The sequence below is a fragment of the Herpailurus yagouaroundi genome, unplaced genomic scaffold, assembly GCF_014898765.1.
Source record: "Herpailurus yagouaroundi ecotype Mexico unplaced genomic scaffold, PumYag 203, whole genome shotgun sequence".
Lineage (NCBI taxonomy): Eukaryota > Metazoa > Chordata > Mammalia > Carnivora > Felidae > Herpailurus > Herpailurus yagouaroundi.
The window spans coordinates 14123099-14143783 of record NW_024412434.1 but is presented as its reverse complement, the minus strand read 5'-3'; the positions used below and the strand labels follow the sequence as shown (position 1 = coordinate 14143783).

At 36.9% G+C, this 20685-nt stretch overlaps 1 protein-coding gene across 16 annotated transcripts in view; it reads left to right on the top strand.

Moving 5' to 3' along the window:
• Positions 1–20685, top strand: part of MLLT10 (MLLT10 histone lysine methyltransferase DOT1L cofactor) — a 249725-nt gene that overhangs the window by 76525 nt on the left and 152515 nt on the right. For all 16 annotated transcript variants that reach the window (XM_040451254.1, XM_040451253.1, XM_040451252.1 and 13 more), the window contains one exon: positions 17759–17868. In XM_040451254.1, the coding sequence (XP_040307188.1) occupies positions 17759–17868 (110 nt within the window). The remainder of the gene's footprint in view (positions 1–17758; positions 17869–20685) is intronic.

Here is a 20685-nt window from a genome sequence, read left to right as displayed (position 1 = left end):
CAAATGTAGGGTACAATGCCTTATGAATTGCTTCTTTATTTAATATTATGTGTTGAATATCATGGGCATAATAATAAAGAGCTCTCCTTTCGTCTCATATACATGTGTGTGATATTGATATTTAATTGTATAAATGAACCATAATTTATTTCACCAGTGTCTTATTGATGGAAAGTTAGTTACTGTCAGACTTTTTTGTGTGTGTGTGTGTGTGTGGGGGGGTGTCAGTTGGTGATAAAGAGGAACATAGCTTTATTACTGCAGTAGGCTGTGGCCTTGAAAAACTGCAAGCCCTCCCCGAGGAAGGGGCTGGGGGATTTTATAGGGAAATACAGGATTCAGCCAGTTTCAACAGGAATGGTGTAAGCGTTACTAGCCTCCTTCATCTTGTCTTTAAGGTGGTACTGGCTTCCTGAAACAATAGGCCTACTTCTGTGGACCTAATCAGTTTTTCTACTGCAAGGTTAAAGGAATCACAGAGATGGTCCTGCTTGGAGGCTTGTCTCAAACAATGCATTGCTCTCTTTTCGTTCTTTACCATGCCAGCTCCTTTCAGGTATCTCTAGCCAGCAATAAGCTGGGCACTGGGATGCTCAAAGTGAGCATAAAGATATGCCACATGGAAATGGAAATTCTGGGAATACAGCCAGAATCTGAAGCACACTCCAGGATCTCTCATTTAGTCCATGGATCTGGAGGTATCGCCTTGTATTTCCAGGGCAGGTTTGCTCCCAAGACATATGTGTCACTTGCCTGGGATTTTGTTTCCTGTTTTTGAGGCATCGAGGGCTTCATCTTTTACTTCTCAGGCTGGCTTCTCTGTTCTGTCTGTACTCTTTTTTTTTTTTTTTTTTTTCCTTTTTAACCAAGAGTACTGTAGTAACTGACTGTGATCAGTTACTGTATGTAATCATAGATACACTGGGTCATTAGTTATAGGCAAAAGTTCTGCAAGTGGAAATGCTGGATCAGAGGGTATGTACATCTGTAATTTTAGTGGATTTTCCCAAATCCTCCTCTGTTGAGATTGCAGTAATTCATGCTTTATTCACAATACATGAGAAGAAACTGTGTATAGCATGCTTAATCTCAGCACGGTCACACAACCATCTGAGTGGGTTTCAATTTTGGATTATTCATCAAACTCACAAGTCACAGTTGGTTTATGCCACACCAGATATACTTAATAAAGGAAAAGCATAATACAGTTGGAATCGTTCAGAGACCTCCAGACTCTGATGCAAGTCTTAATGTCTTCAGTGTTTGGTTGTAAGGTTGACAAGAAGCTAATGTGAATGCAGGTCACTTTAGCATGGGAAGACACCAGGTTTGTGTACCCTCAGCTTAAAAATGCTTGCTAGCTATACATCCTCTGTATTTGTAAGTGGCTAGCTATCCTGTTTTAATGTAGCTGTGGACTATAAGTTATAACTCCTATAATGTAGACTCCTGACAACCAAGTGCAACAGGCTAAAGAGCATCTTGGATAAGTTACTAGTACATGGCAGACCCCGAGTACGGTCATCTGTCTTCAGGGTTGATGTTGCAGGAAGTTCAACTACCATATTTTCCTCAAGAGCCTGAAGGAGGGATTCTGAGTCTAGCTCTTAACCCTTTCCATCCATCATTGTTAAGGATCTTTTTATATTTGCCAATCTGGTAGATAAAAATTATGTCACTATAGCTTTCATTTGTATGTCTGTTGTGAGAGAAGTTTTTCACCTTTTTTTTCATATGCTTAAAGCTATTTATGTTTCCATTATGTGAAGTATTCATTCATATTCTTACCTCGGTTTTCTCTTGGCAAATTCCTCGAGGTACATTTTTGGATTGTTGTGTAGGAGCTCTTGATGTTTTAGGGAAGTTAGTCCTTTGTGGTATGAATTGCTGGACATTTTCCCCACCAGATGATTGGTTGTATTGGTGGGGGGGGGGAAGGGTTGGATTTCACCAATTTTTTTCTTTAATGCCCTTTTGTATTTAATTGCCATGTCTCCATGTCTCCTCTGGTTTGAAAGAGTTTCTCCGTCTTTTCTTGTTTTTCATGACCTTGGCAGTCTTGAGGAATATTGGCCAGATACATGTTCACTGGCCCCCCTTCCCCCAAGTCTGGGTTTCTCTTGATATTTTCTCATAATTAGCTTGGGTTAATAGATTTTGGGAAAAAGTACTGCTGAGGTTAAGTCTGTTTCTTATTTTGTCGTATCAGGGAGTATAAAACTGTCCATGAGACATCACTGATGAATGATATTGTCAGGCTAAGTTTTAAAAATCCCTTTGGTATTTTTATGATGCTTGTCTTAAATTTATAGGTTAGCTTAGGGAAAATTGACAGTCTTCAAACAAGATATTTATTGTGTGCCTCCGATGTACAGGCAGTGGTCTAGATACAGCATTGAGCAAAATAGGCTAATAATCCGTGCCCTTTCAGGGTTTACTTACATTTTGGTGAGGGAAGTTGGGCAATAAATGAGATAGGTAAATAAAATTTGTAGCATGACGTGTATTATGGAGCAAAATAAAGAAGAGGTGCAGAGCGAAATCTGAAATGTGCTTTTGAAGCTTTAAGTAGGGTGATAAGGGAAGACTCCATTGAAGAAGTGATGTTTGAAAAGGGACCTCAGATTAATGAATAGGAGGAGGGGGTGGGCATAAGTCTTGTAGGGTTTGTGAAATCACTGTAATAATTTGGTGTCACATAGGGTAAGTTGCTGAACCACTGGGGTGATTTGAGCTGAGGGGTTCTTGATTAAAGCAAGTTTTTAAACATGATCACTGTGGCTGCTGTGTTGGAAATCAACTTTATAATAAGCTCTCAAGTCTCCAGGCTAGGAGCCTCTTTGTTATTCTTCAGGCGGGTCTTGCGTAGTCTTAGAACATCATTTTTACATATAAATTTTAGAATTGTATTCATTTCTTTATGGTCCAGTTTTCTCTAAGTCTGTAAAATGTGTTTAATAATATGTACTGTATTGAATGAGAGTTAAATGAGTTAATCTATGTGAAGGTTGTAGAACAAGGCCTGGGCATAGTAAACTCTACATTAAAGGTAAGAGTTAAAAATTTAAAATGAAAAACATGAAGAACTAGTTATAGTCTATGCAAGTTGTTCAAATTGGTATTCTGTATTTTCTATATAGACAGTGATAATGTATATAAATCACAATTTTGTTTCCTCCACTTCATTTCTTATTTTTACATCTCTTTTACTCTTGAGTTTATTCTAGTCCGGCTTTTCCCCACCAAGCCACCAAAGCCTGTTCTTGGTAAAGTAATCTGTGCTCTCCCTGTGGCTGAACCAGTTCTCAAGTTCTTTGTTAGTTCATCTTGTAGCAACATGTGACACATTTGATCATTCTTTCTTGAGCACTTCATTTTGTTGCTGGGACAGCAGTCTTCTTTTATTTTGACCTTATTGATTACCCCTTTTATTTTTCTGCATTCTTCCCTTATGGACATTTACCTCTAAACATAGAGTGCTTCAGAGTGTAGGCCTTCTACACTTACTTCCAGAATGAACTTTTTGAGTATTACGGATTTGAATAACATCTGTGATGTATACATGGATAGCATCCAAATATATATCTCCAGCCTTTTCTCTTGAACTCTGGACTCATAAATATCTAGTTGCTTATACATCATCTGCTTGTGTGATGGGTACATAAACTCAACATGGACATTTGGTATAGAGTTGTGGAATCACTGTGTTGTATACCTGAAACTGATGTAACATGATGTGTCAACTGTGTTTCAATTTAAAAAAGATACTATAGAAGCAAAAACAAACAAACCCCATGGCTGTCTGAACTTGACCTTCTCATTCCATTTTGTTACCCTGCCTATTTCAGTTAAAGGCAGCTTCACCTCTCCAACTGTCTGCAACACTAAGTGAACCTACCTCTGCCAGTCCCTCCATAATTAATATTATAACATTTATCACCTTTTTGTACCTTACACTCCTTTGCCTTTTTCTTGCATATGTTATAAAGATCTCAAATCAACAACTTAATTGAACTCCTCAAAATACTAGGTGAAAAAGAACAAACAAAACAAAGTGAACTGAAGGAAGGAAATAAACATTGAAAGATAAATGAAATAGAGAATAGAAAATCAGAAAAAAAGCAGTGAAATTAAGAGCTTTTTTTAATGAACAAAATTGACAGATTTTTTTATGGCATGAGTGACATTTATTTCATTTATTTTATTATTTGAGTATAATTGACACACAATGTTACATTAGTTTCAAGTGTATCATGTAGTGATTGAACTTCTTTGTAAGTTACCATCTGTCACCATATAGCTGACCATATTCTTCATTCAGTACCCTTTATTCCTGTGACTTACTCATTCCGTAACTGGAAGCCTGTATCTCCCTTTCCCCTTCACCCATTTTGCCTGTTATCCCATTCCCTTCCCTTTGGCAACTGTTAGCTCTTTGTATTTTCTAGGTCCGATTCTGCTTTTTTTTGTTTATTCATTTGTTTTGTGCTTTAGATTCCATACTGTTAGCTAAATTAAGAAAAACGTATACAGATTATTAAAATTAGAAATGAAAAAGGGGAACATTACAGCTGATGCCACAGAAATGAAAAGAATTATTAGAGAATTTAATAATAATTTGATAACACTTGAATAACCTAGAAGAACGGATAAAGTTCTAGAAACACACAACCTACCAAGACTAAGTCATGAAGAAATAAAAAATCTGAAGAGACCAACAACTAGTAAGGAGACTGACTCAGTATTTACAAATCTAACAAAGAAAAGTCCACATCCAGATGGTTTTGCCAGAGAATTGATTCTCTGGAAACTCTTCTGAAAAATTGAAGAGGAGGTCATTGAAACTCATTTTATGAGGCCAGCATTATTCTGAAAACAAAAGCCAGACAAAGACATTACAAGCAGAACAGAAAACTACAGACCAGTATCACTGATACATATTGATGTAAAAGTCCTCAGCAAAATACTAGCAAACTGAATTCAGCATATTAAAAGGATCATATATGACTTATTTATTCCTGGAATGTAAGAATAGTTCAGCATATGAAAGTCGATCAATGCATAATATACCATAATAGCAAAATGAAGGACAAAACCCATGTGATAATCTCATCTCCATTGATGCAGAAAAAACAGTTAACAAAATTCAACACCTGTTTGTGTTAAATGAACCCATCAGACTTGAATTAGAAGGAAAGTACAACATATATGCAAAGGCCATATATGAAAAACCCATAGCTAATATCATACTCAGTAGTTAAAGACAAGATTTTCCTTTAAGACAAGGAACAAGGCAAGAACGTCTGCTCACCTCACCACTATTCAGTGTATTTTTGGAGTCTTAGCCAGAGTACTTAGGTAGGGAAGAAAAGGAAGCAGAAAGCACCCAGTTTGAAAAGGAAGAAGTAAAATGATCTGTGTTTGCAGATGACATGATCCAGTATGTTGAAAACCCTAAGGATCCCACCAAAAAAACCCAAAAGCAAAACAAACAAAAACAAACAAATCCACAAAAACTATTAGCACTAGAAAAATAAGCATAATTTATCTTTTGTTGTTGCTGTTGAGATTTTAGTTTTAAGCAATCTCTACACACAACTTGAGGCTCAAAATGACAACCCCAGGATCAAGAGTTGCATGTTCCGCTGACTGAGCCAGCCAGGCGGGGGGCCGCCCCCCCAAATTAGCTGTTTTTATATGGTGACAATAAATAATTTGAAAAGGAAATTAAGATTTTTTTTTATAAAGGTGTAAAAAAAATAATGAAACACTTAGGAATAAACCTAATCAAGGAAGGAAAGACTTGTACACTGAAAACTACAAAACGTTCTTGAAGGAAATGAAAGAAGGCATAAATAAATGGAAAACTATCTTGTGTCTGTAGTACTTAAAGTGATCTGTGTATTGAACATAATCCCTTTCAGAATCCTGAAGGCATTTTTTGTGCAAATGCTAAAATTAACCTTAAAATTTATGGGGAATCTCAAGAGTCCATGAATGGCCAAAACAATTATGAAAATGCAGAACAAAGTTGGAGGACTCATACTTCTGGATTTCAAAACATGTTACACAGCCACAGTAATCAAGACAGGGTGGTACTGGCATAACAACAAATAGACCAATGGCATAGGATAGAGAGCCTACAAATAAACTCTTCTGTATGTTAGTCAAATGACCCCCCCCCCCCTTTTTTTAATATCCTTGATAAGAGTGCCAGGACAACTCATTGAGGAAAGGACAGTCTCTTCAACAAATGGTGTTGGCAAAATGGGATAGCCACATGCCAAAGAATGAAGTTGGACCCTTATCTTACACCATATACAAATATTAACTCACAGTAGATCAAAGATTTAGGTACGTAAGACTCAAATTGTAACATTTCTAGAAGAAAACATATGGGAAAAGCTTCACGACTTTGGGTTGTGAAATGATTTTTCAGGTATGACACCAAATGCATAGACACCCCCCCCCCCCAAAAGGGGGAGGGGGGCGGCGCCTGGGTGGCTCAGTCGGTTGGGCATCCAACTTCAGCTCAGGTCATGATCTTGGAGTCTGTGAGTTCAAGCCCCACGTCGAGCTCTGTGCTGACAGCTCAGAGCCTGGAGCCTGCTTCAGATTCTATGTCTCCCTCTCTCTCTGCCCCTCTCCCACTTATTCGTTCTCTCTCTCTCAAAAATAAAATAAAACATAAAAAAAAATTAAAAAAGAACGAAAAAGAAAAAAATAGACAAGTGGGACCATACACAAGCTTATAAACTTTTGTGCATCAGAGAACCCCATCAACAGATTGAAAAGGCAATAGAATGGGAGATAATATATAAAGAACTCTTAGTACTCAACAGCAAAAGTATCAAATAACCCGATTTAAAAAATGGGCAAAGAACACCAATAAACTTTTCTCCAAAGATAATATGCAGGTGATCAACAGGCATGTGAAAAGATGCTCTACATTACTAATCATCATAGAAATGCAAATCAAAACCACAATGAAATCAGTGCTCACCCATGCAGAATGTTTACTATCAATCCACCCCCACCCCATACAAACAAAAACCATCCCAGAAAATGACAAGTATTGATATGGAACCCCTGTGCACTGTTGGTGGGATTGAAAAATGGTGTAGCAGTTATGGAAGACAGTATGGAGGTTCCTGAAAAAGTTAAAAACAACTACCCTATGATCCAGCAATTCTGCTTCTGGTTATGTATCCCAAAGTATTAAAAGCATGGTCTCCAAGACATACTTGTACACTCATGTTTATGGCAGCACTATTCACAATAGCCAAGAAGTGTAAGCAACCCAAATGTCTTAAGTGGATGAATGGATAAGCAAAATGTTGTCTGTACATACATTGGAATATTATCCATCTTTAAAAAGCTGAATATGTTGCAATATGCCACAGCATGGTTGAATCTTGAGGATGTTGTGTTAAATGAAATAAGCCAATCACAAAAGGACAAATACTTTATGATTCCACTCATATGAGGTACTTAGTGGTCAGATTTGTAGAGACAGACAGTATAGTGGTTATAGGAGTTGAGGAGACAGGCAAAAAGGAGTGATTGTTTACTGGGTATAGAGTTTCAGATTGCATGATGAAAAAAGTTCTGGAGTTCTCTTTCACAATGTGAATATACTTAATTGTTCTGAACTGTACATTTAAATAGTTAGGGTAGTGGATTTTATGTTATGTGCTTTTTAAAAAACTCACAATAAAAATGAATGTATATGATTTTTTTTTGCCTTAACTACATTGACTAAGACTTACAGCACAACACTAAATAGAAGTGATGATTGTAGGCCATTATTTCTTCTCCACTTGAGAGGGATCGTGTTGAAATTTCACTTTCAATTATGTTGGTAGTTGCAGTTTTGTTCTTTTTTTTTTTTTTTTATTTGAGAAACCTTTTTAAGTTTATTTTTTAAAGTTTATTTGTTTAATTTGGAAGAGGGAGAGAGAGTGAGTGCTTGAGTGTGAGAGCAGGGGAGGAGCAGACAGGGAGAGAGAGAGAATCTCAAGCAGGCTCCATATCCAGCACAGAGTGCAACTCGGGGCTTGATCCCTTGACCCTGGGATTAGGACCTGAGCCAAAATCAAGTTTCGCACGCTAAACTGACTGAGGCACCCAGGTGCCCCTTGGCTTTGTTAATTTTTAAAGTTATATGCCTGTTTTCTATTTTATTGATTTCTCCTTTTATCTTCACTTTCCTTACTTTTAGTTACTTTTAGTATATTTAGTTTCCTTACTTTTTTTTTTTTTTCACCGTTTATTTATTTTTGGGACAGAGAGAGACAGAGCATGAACGGGCGAGGGGCAGAGAGAGAGGGAGACACAGAATCGGAAACAGGCTCCAGGCTCTGAGCCATCAGCCCAGAGCCCGACGCGGGGCTCGAACTCACGGACCGCGAGATCGTGACCTGGCTGAAGTCGGACGCTTAACCGACTGCGCCACCCAGGCGCCCCATAGTTTCCTTACTTTTAGTTACTTTTTGTATATTTTGTTCTTTGTTAACTTCTTAAGGTAGCACCTTAGATCTTTGAATTGAGACATTCTTTTCTAGTAAAAGTATATAAAGATATGTTTCCCTGCTAGGACTGCTTTTGCAGCATGTCTCAAAATTTGGCATATTGTTGAATTGTTGCCATTCAGTTCAAATGTTTTCCAATTTCCCTTGTGATTTTGTGTTAGATTTTTAAATTATTTAGAAGTTTATTATTTTCCATGTATTAGGGGTTTTTGTAGCTATCTAATTATTATTAGTTGCTAATTTAATTTCATTGTGGTTACTCATTACACTCTAGATGATTTTAATCCTTTAAAATTCACTGAGTCTTATTTTAGGTATTAGCATATGGTTTATGTTGAATGTACCATATGCATTTGAAAAGGAATGTATATTCTTTGGTTGAATAAGGTATTTGAACTCAAGCTCTTTTATTAGTCTTAACTGATTTTTTGGGGGGAGGTCTACTTCATCTGTTAGTTACTGAGTCTGGTGTGTTAAACATCTGTAATGATTGGAACATCGTCTGCTTCTTCCTTTAATAGTGTTAAGTGTTTTATGTATTTTAAAGTGTTTTTATTAGGTGTATATACTTTTCTAATTGTTGATTTTTGTAATGAATTATTTATCATTAGGAAAATGTCCCCTTTTAGCTATGGAGTATTTGCTTCATAGCGTGCTACGTCATGTCAGCCTTTGTATTCTTACTGTTAGCATTATATATTATTTTCCATACATTTGCTTTATTTGCTTTAAACTTACCAGTATTTTTTTAAAGGTTTTAAAAAATTTGTTTTTCATTTTTTTGAGAGAGAGCAAGCGAGCGAGCACACACACAGGATCAGGAGAGGGGCACAGAGAGAAGGGGACAGAGGATCCAAAGTGGGTTGATAGCAGAGAGCCCGATGAGGGACTTGAACTCATGAACTGTGAGATCATGACCTGAGCTGAAATTAGATGCTTAACTGACTGAACAGCCCAAAGCGCCCCTAAACTTAGCATTTTTTATTAAAAGTGTGTCTCTTACAGACAGCATATGGTAGGATGGTCTTTTTAAAATTTTAATCCACTCTGGCCCTCTTAATCTCTCCCTTACCTGTTGTATATAAATGACTAACATTTAGTATGAATTGAAATTAGGATTGAGATCTTTTTGTTCTTTAAAAAAGTATTTAAAACAGCTTTATTCAGTTGTGATTGACATTCAGTATACTGTCTATATTTAAAGTGAACAACTTGTTAAGTTCTGACTATGTACCCATGAAATCAACATAATTAAGGCAGTGAACATATCCATCGCTTTTAAAACTTTCCTCTTATTCTTTTGTACTGTATCTCTTTTGTACCAACCCATGTCCTCCCCAGCCTTGTCCCAGGTAACCATTCATCTGCTTTCCATTACTATAGATTAATTTGTATTTTCATGTGTTTTAAGTGGAATGTATGTGCTTGTGTGTCTAGACACTCAAATGGGTTTATAGTAATACAGACACTATTTTTGTCTGGGTTATTTCCATCAGTATAAATATTTGAGATTCTTGTTGTGACATGCATTAATATTTTATTCCCTTTTTGGTTCACTGTTTTCCCCCTGTATGGATCTAGCAGTTTATTTACCTGTAGATAGATTGTTTCTAGTATTATGTGTTGCACATTAAGATCCTGTTAATATTTGAGTACATGTTCTCTATAATCATAGTCTTTTTTTGTCTTGGGTAAATACTTAGGCATGAGATGGCTAGTTTATAATAATAAGTGCATGCTTAATTCTTTTTTTCAAGTTCTAATTTAAATTCTAGTTAGTTAACATATGTGGTAAAATTGGTTTCAGATGTAGAACTTAGTGATTCATCACTTTCATGTAACACCCAGTGCTCATCACCATGATAATACCCACCACCTACCCATTTAGCCCATCCCCCCACCTCCCTCCCTCCATCAACCCTCAGTTTGTTTTCTATAGTTAAGACTCTCTTGGGGTGCCTGGGTGGCTCATTCCGGTAGGGGTAAGTGTCAGACTTCGGCTCAGGTGATCTCATGGTTCGTGAGTCTGAGACCCACATTGAGCTCTCTCCTGTCAGTGCAGAGCCCGCTTTGAATCCTCGGTATCTCTCTCGCTCACTTACTCTCTGCTCCTACCCCGCTCATGCTCTCTCTCTCTCTCTCTGTCTCTCTCAAAAAAACCCAAGCAAATATTTAAAAAAAAAAAAAAAGTCTCTTATGGTTTGCTTCTCTCTCTCTTCCCCCTCGTCCCCTGTGTCTGTTTGTTTCTTAAATTCCACATATGAGTGAAATCATATGGTATTTATCTTTTCTCTGACTTATTTCACTTCACATGTTTAATTCTTCAAGGAACTGACAAACTATTTTCTAAAGTGGTTGTAACATTTTACATTCCCACCAGCTGCGTATGAGAGTTCCAGTTGCTCTACATCCTCTTCAACACTTGGTATGATCACTCTTTTTAGTTTTTGCCATTCTAATAGTTATGTAGTGGTATCCTTCTGCTTTTAATTTTCATTTTGGTAATGAGTAGAAAATTTCAGCTCTTTTTCACGTGGTTATTTGACATTGTTGTATCTTCTTTGGTGATGTGTGTGTTCAAATCAAATGCCCATTTAAAAAATTGAATTTTTTCTTATTGTTAGTTGTTTAGATATGATACCTTTACATATCATACAATTGATTGATTTAAAGCACACAATTCATTGGTTTTAAAAATATTCAGAGACTTGTGTGACCATCATCACAGTCGACTTTAGAACATTTTCATAAGATACACCGTCACCATTATTAGCATTCACTTCCTGTTTCCCTTCAACACCTCCGCCCGAGGCAATAATTAACCTATTCTGTGTCCATTTGCCCTGTTCTAGATATTTCATATAGCTAGAATCATACAATATGTGGTCTTTTGTGACTGGGTTCTTTAACCTAGCACACTATTTCCCACATTCACCCATGTTGCAGCATGTCCAAGTAATCCACTTAATTGCCAGTTGATATTCCAGTGTATGGATATACCATGTGTTCCTTAACCATTCAAAAGTTGATGGATATTTGGGTTGTTTTCACTTGATTATTTTGAATACTGTTGTGAACGAATAATACTGCTGTGAACATGCATTTACAATTTTTTTGCAGAAATATGTTTTAATTTTTTGGATTATTCTTGGGAGTGTATTTCCTGGGTCACATGTTAACTGTTATCCTTTTGAGAAATTGCTGGTCTGTTTTCCAAAGTGGAGGTACCATTTTACATTTCTACTTGTAGTGCATTAGTTGTCCAATTTTTCCACATCCTTGTCAATACTTGCTAATGTTTGTCTTTTTGGTTTTAGCCATCCTGGTGGATATGAAGGGTATTTCAGTTTGTTTTTGATTTTCATTTCTCTAATGACTAGTATCTTTTCATGTGCTTATTGACCACTTGTTATTTTCATTCCAACAATTTATGCTTTTTAATTGGGGTGGTTGGTTAATTTACATTTAGTGTGACTAATGATATGGTTAGATTTGGGTCTACCATCTTGATACTTGTTTTTTTGTTTATTTTTTAAAGATTTTATTTTATTTTATTTATTTATTTTAATGTTTATTTTTATTTTTTATTTAAAAAAATTTTTTTTAACGTTTATTTATTTTTGAGACTGAGAGAGACAGAGCATGAATGGGGGAGGGTCAGAGAGAGAGGGAGACACAGAATCTGAAACAGGCTCCAGGCTCTGCGTGGTCAGCACAGAGCCTGATGCGGGGCTTGAACTCACGGACCGTGAGATCATGACCTGAGCCGAAGTCGGATGCTCAACCGACTGAGCCACCCAGGCGCCCCAATGTTTATTTATTTTTGAGACAGAGAGAGACAGAGCATGAATGGGGGAGGGTCAGAGAGAGGGAGACACAGAATCTGTAACAGGCTCCAGGCTCTGAGCTGTCAGCACAGAACCTGACGCGGGGCTCGAACTCACGGACCGCGAGATCATGACCTGAGCCGAAGTCGGATGCTCAACCGACTGAGCCACCCAGGCGCCCCAATGTTTATTTATTTTTGAGACAGAGAGAGACAGAGCATGAATGGGGGAGGGTCAGAGAAAGGGAGACACAGAATCTGTAACAGGCTCCAGGCTCTGAGCTGTCAGCACAGAGCCCGACGCTGGGCTCAAACTCACGGACCGCGAGATCATGACCTGAGCTGAAGTCGGCTGCTTAACTGACTGAGCCACCCAGGTGCCCCAAGATTTTATATTTTTAAGTAATGTCTACACCCAGTGTGGGGTTAGAACTCAACCCCAAGGTCAAGAGTTGCATGGTCTGCTGAGTGAGCCAGCTGGGTGCCCTGATACTTGTTTTTTATTTGCTCCATTTGTTTTTGTTCTCTTTTTTTCTTTTCTGGCCTTCTTTTGAAATGTTTATGATTCCATCTTGTCTACTTTGTTGTGTTATTAGCCATGAATTTTGTTGTGTTACGTTAGTCATTGTCTTAGGGCTTAAAGTTTACATCTTTGTCTCAGTAGAGTTTACCATCAAGTGTTATTATTATACTACTACTCATATAGTATAAGATCCTCAAAATAATGTAATTCCATTTCTCTTTATTTTTGGCCTTTATGCAATTGTTGTCATGCATTTATTTTTGTTATAAACCCCACAACAAATTCCCGGTATTTTTGTTTAAACAGTTGTTTATTGTGGATCTTTTTTGTATCTTTTGTGTCTGTACTTAACTTTCTGAACTTTCGGAATGGAGAAAGAACTAGGGTTCCGCATTGAAAACTCAAACTCAGTGCTGTCTTCAAGACCTCTGCTAAACGTAGGGTGGGCATGGGTTATAGGAAAGTAAAAATGCCCAAAGCTTTCCTGCCATTTTTAAGTTGCCCTTTTCTTGATTTAGTGTTTGGTTGCTGCAAATCTTTCATTCTCTTTTCCAGAGTGCTAACAAAATTGGTTCTGACGGTTCCTGCGTGATTTTGTGATATTTCCATGGTGGAAGGTACTCTTGGAGCTTCCTACTCCACTATTGTGGCTGATGGAAGTCTGGGAATTTTGCCTTCCTTTATATCTTCTTCAGGTTTGTTCTGAAATACAGTTAGGTTCCTTAGAAATAGTTAGATCCTGTCAGGTCCTGCTCTTATGATTTATTAGGAGCAGTACTAGGTCTAGGGGTAATTATTTCCCACTATGGAGGCAAGATCTTTCTGAGTATTCAGATACCCAGTGTCCTGAGAGTTGAGGTTTTTCAGTCTGGCTAAGGAGACCAGGCAATGTTCCTAGCTCTTCCTGTCTGCTGGATACAGTTTCCTTTACTTCTTTTTGGATGGTTCTTTTTTCAACCTCAGGTAATTTCTTCTCTCATATGTTCAGTCCTTTAATATTCAAATGGTGTTCTTTGTATCTCTCTGTGAGCATTTGTTCTCTCTGTAAAGAGTTTTCATTTCTGGTGCTTTGTCCTTACAGTTTTAGCTGCCTTGGTCTTACCTGATGTGAACTTTGGGAGTGTTCTGGGCTTGGCCTTAGTTTCTCTCCCTGTGCCTTGGCCTGGAAGAATTCTCAAGATGTTAAACTGGGCAAACTGAGAGCTCATCTTATTTGTTTATTGTTTCTTTGGGATTACTATCGCCGTTATCTGATACACAGCATCTTGAAAACCATTGTCTCAATTATTTTATCTTTTTATTCTTTTTTTGCCATGGGAAATATGTATTGTTCATGCAAGAAGCCAAATATGGTCCCTGTTTCTCCATCTTGACCAGAAGAAGTCTGCTATTTTTTTCTTTTTTTAAAAAAAGTTTATTTATTTTTTGTATCTCTACACCCAACATGGGGCTTGAACTCATGACCCTGAGATCAAGAGCCTCATGCTCTTCTGACCTAGACAGCCAGGTGCCACCTATTCTTTAACTTTGATTTTTACTTTATTCCTTTCTTCCCTTTTTTCCCCCCTTCTTTGTGATTATTTGAATATTTTTTAGCATTGCATTTAATCAGTTTAATAATGCACTTAGCGTTGCATTTAAATTTAATTGATTGCATTAAATTACCTTTTTGGCCGTATTTATGTATATAGTAGTTGCTCTTGGGATTACAGTTCTCATACTAATAATTTTAGACTACTCTGTGTACTGCTTCACACAAAATGTAAAAACACTGAAACCATATAGATCTCTTTTACCTTCTTCTCCAGTCTTTACTGTAGTTTTAATATGTGTTAAATTTATATACACTGAAAACTTTACCAGATCAACTTTTAACTTGTGATGTAAGCAGTCATGTATTTTCATGGAAGAGAATATTGTTGTTTTATCTAGTCAGTAGCCATTAAAAGTACCTACATGCTTATTTTTTTACTTCATCTTGGAGCTTTCTTCTTGGCTCATTTTTCCATTGCCTGAGGAAAATTAGTGTTCCCTTTAATTGAAATCTGTTTAAAGATAGTTTTGGACTTTATTTATCCAGTTGTTCGTTTGTTTGTTTATTTATTTAAACACAAAATTTATTGTCAGATTGGTTTGCATACAACACCCAGTGCTCATCCGAAAAGGTGCCCTCCTCAATACCCATCACCCACCCTCCCCTCTTTGCCACCCCCCATCAACCCTCAGTTTGTTCTCAGTTTTTAAGAGTCTCTTATGCTTTGGCTCTCTCCCACTCTAACCTTTTTCTTTTTTTTTCCCTCTCCCCCCCCCCCACCCCCATGGTCTTCTGGTAAGTTTCTCAGGATACACAGAAGAATGAAAACATATGGTATCTCTCTTTCTCTGTATGACTTCTTTCACTTAGCATAACACTCTCTAGTTCCATCCACGTTGCTACAAAAGGCCATATTTCATTCTTTCTCATTGCCAAGTAGTATTCCAGTGTATATATAAACCACAACTTCTTTATCCATTTATCAACTGATGGACAATTAGGCTCTTTCCATAATTTGGCTATTGTTGAAAGTGCTGCTATAAACATTGGGGTACGAGTGCCCCTACGCGTCAGCACTCCTGTGTTCCTTGGGTAAATTCCTAGCAGTGCTATTGCTGGGTCATAGGGTAGATCTATTTTTAATTTTTTTGAGGAACCTCCACACTGTTTTCCAGAGTGGCTACGCCAGTTTGTATTCCCACCAACAGTGCAAGAGGGTTCCCGTTTCTCCACATCCTGTCCAGCATCTATAGTCTCCTGATTTGTTCATTTTAGCTACTCTGATATCCAATTGTTCTTTTGATGATAACTTGCCTTTTGGTTGTATGAAGATTTTTATCTCTTTCTTTTGGTTTTCTATAGGTTTACTAATTGGCCTAGGTATGGATTTGTTTTTATTTATTCTGAGATTTACTGTGTTTCTTCTGTCCATGATTTGCTGTGTTCTGTTCTGGAAAGTTTTTAGGTATTATCATTTGAAATTTTGCTTTTGTGCTACTTTGTCTCTCACATTTCTCTGGGATTCTAATTACATGTGTGTAAGACCTGCTGATTATATTCTTCATGCTTCTTGTCCTGTTACTGTATTTTTCACACTTTTGTGTTTTGTGCTAACATTCTGGACATTTTCTTCTGACCTATTTTGTTGTTGCCTTCTAATTCTGTTTTCATCTATGTCTAAACCGTTGTTGATCCCATCCATTGATTTTGAACAAATTTTTGTTTTTACTTCTAGAATTTTTTATTTATTATTATAGTTTTCAGTTCTTTGAAAAAATTTTCAACTTTGTGTTGTATTTGAGCATAATAAGTATACTTATTTTAATGTCTGTGGCTAAAACTCCAAAATATAGATCTGGTTTGACTTTCTTGTTTCTGCTGGTTTTCATTTATGTTGTGTCTTTCATGTGTTTGGTACTTTTTATTGTGCTGAAAATGATAATGAACCAATAGTAGTAGAAGTTATTTGTAGTCAAGATTACATTGTTTTCCTCCAGAGAGGATGTATAATTTGCTTCTGTCTGGTGCCTGGGGGCACTTGTAATTTAGTATAACATGAGTCCAGTTTCAGAGTTTGAGATGAACTTAAAGCCTAGGTGCAATCTCTTTGAGGGCCTGTGTACTTGCATTATTCTGGCTTGCAGCCTTCAGTGTCTCAGCTGGAAGGAAGGGAGGGGCTTACTCCTCCCCCTTCTCCTTCAGTTGTCTGTGGACATAGATCCTTGTACTTCCAGCCTTCTGAGTTTGTCAAAACCACCTTTTACCCTTTTTACCTGCTTTCTGTGAAATAGGCAGTGGGGGGGCAAAAGTGGCCAAAAGCTGTACTCACCTCCTTGGACTTTCACTATTTTCCAATTTTGGCTCAGTATTTCCTCATTATCACAGTTCTTTGATAGTTTCAGCCACATTTCAAAAACTAAAACATCAATACTCATTTATTTATTATTATTAAAAAAATTGTTTTAAGTTTATTTATTTTGAGAGAGCAAGCAGGGGAGGGGGCAGAGAGAGAGGGAGAGAGTGAATCCTAGGCAGGCTCCGTGCTGTCAGCCCAGAGCCCGATGTGGGGCTCGAAGTCATGACCTATGAGATGATGACCTGAGCTGAAACCAAGAGTTGGATGCTTAACTCACTCAAGCCACCTGGTGCCCCAAAACATTAATATTTATTAATTGCTAAAATATTTTAAGTTAAATATTGAAACAGTAAAATAATGAATGTTAGTACTAGTATTTAAAGTATCAATAGTAATATAAAAGTTAAAATTTTAATAATTGACATTTAAGATTAAAATTTTAATTTTAGGTATTCAACTATAAAGCTTCTTACTTTTTAATTTAAAGTTTATTTATTTTGAGAAAGAGAATAAGCGTGAGTGGCGGTGGGAGGCAGAGAGAATCCTAAACTGGGTCTACACTGTCAGCGCAGAGCCCGATGGGGGGCTTGAATCCACAAACTGTGAGATCATGCCCTGAGCCGAAGTCGTACACTTGACTGACTGAGCCACCCAGGCGCCTCTAAAGCTTTCTTATTTTCTCATAGTGGTTCTCAGAAGTAGTGTTGATTCAAATCATTTAGTGTGCTCTTATAAGAAGTGTCCGTGCTAGCATTTGCATTTTAAGAATGTTCTTTTGTTTGTGCCGTTGTGCTGGAGAAATGATGGAGTGCTTTATCAGTAGTGGTTTGACTATTTATAGTCAGTAATGAGAATTTGTTCATCTTTTTGTTGTACTTTTGCTTAACTAGGCTTTGAAGGGATCTCTTTAGGAAGTTAATGATTTTGTTTATCTTTGAAAAAGTTTTATTGAAAACTGGAAAATGACATTATTTTTATTTATTTTTAGGTTGGGCTCATGTGGTTTGTGCCCTGTATATTCCAGAGGTACAGTTTGCCAATGTTTCTACAATGGAACCAATTGTTTTACAGTCTGTTCCACATGATCGTTACAATAAGGTACAGTGGATGTTATTTTATTGATGTTTAAACACAACTTTTTTGTTCTAAAACTGGGAAATGTAAAAGGATTTTTTTTTTGTATTTTGTTTTATTATAGGCTTTCATTAAAAAAATTTAAATCATAGGCCTCCAGATTCCAGAGAGATTTGAAAAAAGTATAATTACTAAATGGTAAACTACATTTATTAAAATATGTTGTAAAGTCACAGGAGTACAACACAAACAAAAATATATTACCTTTTATACTCACCTATGTATTTAGCATTTTAACGTTTATGTGACATTTCCGTCCTTATATAGATTTGTCCTTTAAGAATTACTGGCTTTTTAGGTTCTTTCAAACATAAAGGTTCTATTAAATTCGAATTAATCATTATTTGGTATAACATTTGTTTTGATACTATACATCCTTGGTTGAAAAATAACCCTATTACAGAATACTACGTGCTTCTTTTCCTTTCCCCAGTTCTTTTCTATCCCCAAGATAGGATTTTTGTTGTTAGCTTTTTCTTAACAACTTAGTTAATATTTTCTTTGCTTTGCTCCCCCATATCTTTTTCTTGATTTATAGTACATATATATATTATTGCTTCATTCTCTTTTTGTACGTTAGATGATTTTTCTTTCACCCAATGTGTCTTTAGGTATGGTGTCACCATTAATTTAAGGTACTGTTACTTTATTTCATTTGTGGGGAGAAATTATCACTACCACCAATTCTAACACAAATATTTTTGTGTTAAACGTTTTACAATATAGGTTATTAATATTTATTTTTAAAATTTAAAAATACAGGAAACAAATAGAAAAGTGCAAGACAGAAGTCATCCTAATCTTCTCTTTCTGATCTTTTTAGATTTTTGTGTGTGTGTACATTTTTATATGCAATATATATTTATTAAAATTGGATTATATTGCTTATACTGGTTTGTTTTTGAAATTTATCAACCCTGAACATCTTTTTGTATCAGCTACATTTTTGACATTATTTTTAGTGGATAGTTAGCATGTAATATACAGTATTATTAGTTTTGATAAACTGGTTAAGGAATACCTAACTGTTGAAGGGCCTTGATTGGGTTTGGCTTTGGCTTTGGCTTGTACGTAGCAATAGAATCTCTGTGTAAAGGGGTGCGAATGTTTTGGAAGCTTCCATAAATACATTGTATGAAATTGTACTGTGGAATGCAGTTTCTAATTTATGCTACATAAGTAATAGGTGACAGTGCTAATAACCTTATATCCTGGTAAGTGCACTATATATTACCATTAAAAAAATCTTCGCTATTCTTTTTAGTGAAAAATATGAGTGTCTGATTTTTTTCTGAGTAAACAGTAAGGTTAAATATTTTACACTTAAAAACAAATTTTTTTTTTAAACGTTTATTTATTTTTGAGACAGAGAGAGACAGAGCATGATCGGGGGAGGGTCAGAGAGAAGGAGACACAGAATTCGAAACAGGCTCCAGGCTCCGAGCTGTCAGCACAGAGCCCGACGGCGGGGCTCGAACCCACGGACCACGAGATCATGACCTGAGCCAAAGTTGGCCGTTTAACTGACTGAGCCACCCAGGCGCCCCTACAGTTTTTAAAAAAAGCCTTTCATGTTTGTTGACCTTGAAAAGCTCTTTGTTTGTTTTAATGTTGTAATGTTTTTCTTTTTTCTTTTTCCTTCTTTTTTTTACTGTTTTACTTCTTTTTGAGAGGAAGAGTGCACGCACGTGTGCAAGCAAGCAGGGGAGGGGCAGAGAGAGGGAGACCCAGAATCAGAAGCAAGCTCCAGGCTCTGAGCTGTCAGCACAGAGCCTAAAGTGGTGCTCGAACCCACGAACCATGAAATCTTGACCTGAGCCAAAGTTGGACGCTGAACTGACTCAGCCACCCAGGCACTTCTATTTTTTCTTTTAAAATTTGCTCTCTTCCGTAGAGCTTTATTTATTTTTTTAAAGTTTATTTATTTATTTTGAGAGAGAGAGGCTGGGACAGGGGCAGAGAGAGGGAGAGAGAGAATCCCCAGCAGGTTCTGCACTGTCAGTGCAGAGCCCGATGTGGGTCTCAAACTCAGGAACCGTGAGATCATGACCTGAGTCGAAGTCAGGCACTTAACTGACAGAGCCACCCAGGAGCCCTGTTTTTATTTCTTTTTTAACAAAGTGTTTTTTTTTTTTTTTTTTTTTTAAATGTTTGTTTATTTTTGTGAGAGAGGGAGAGGGAAAGGGAGACTGACAACCTCAAGCAGGCTCTCCGCTGTCAGTGGAGAGCCAGACATGGGGCTGGAACTCATGAATCGTGAGATCATAACCTGAGCAGAGATCAGTAGTCAGACGCTGACTGAGCCACCTAGGTGCCTCCAAAGTGTTTTTTATATTAGAGGTTTCTTTCATTTGTCTTATGTACTTGCTGTGTATGCTTTTGCCCATAATTCAACATTTGCTTTTTAACTTTCATTATGTCTTCATTTTTTAAAAATTATTGTTGGTACTCTAGCGGGTTTTTTCTAGTTGAGTTTAACATTTTTATATAATTTACACAACTATCTTCTATTGTTTCTGCTTTTGACACCATACAAAGAAAATCTTTCTTTTTAAAAAAAAAATTATTTATTTTTGAGAGAAAGAGACACAGCATGAGCAGGGGAGGGGCAGAGAGAGGGAGACACAGAATCCGAAGCAGGCTCCAGGCTCTGAGCTGTCAGCACAGAGCCCAACCTAGGGCTCGAACTCACAAACTGCGAGATCATAACCTGAGCTGAAGTCAGATGCTTCCAAAGAAAATCTTTATGTTACTGTATAAGACTTTTTTTTTTAGTGCTTT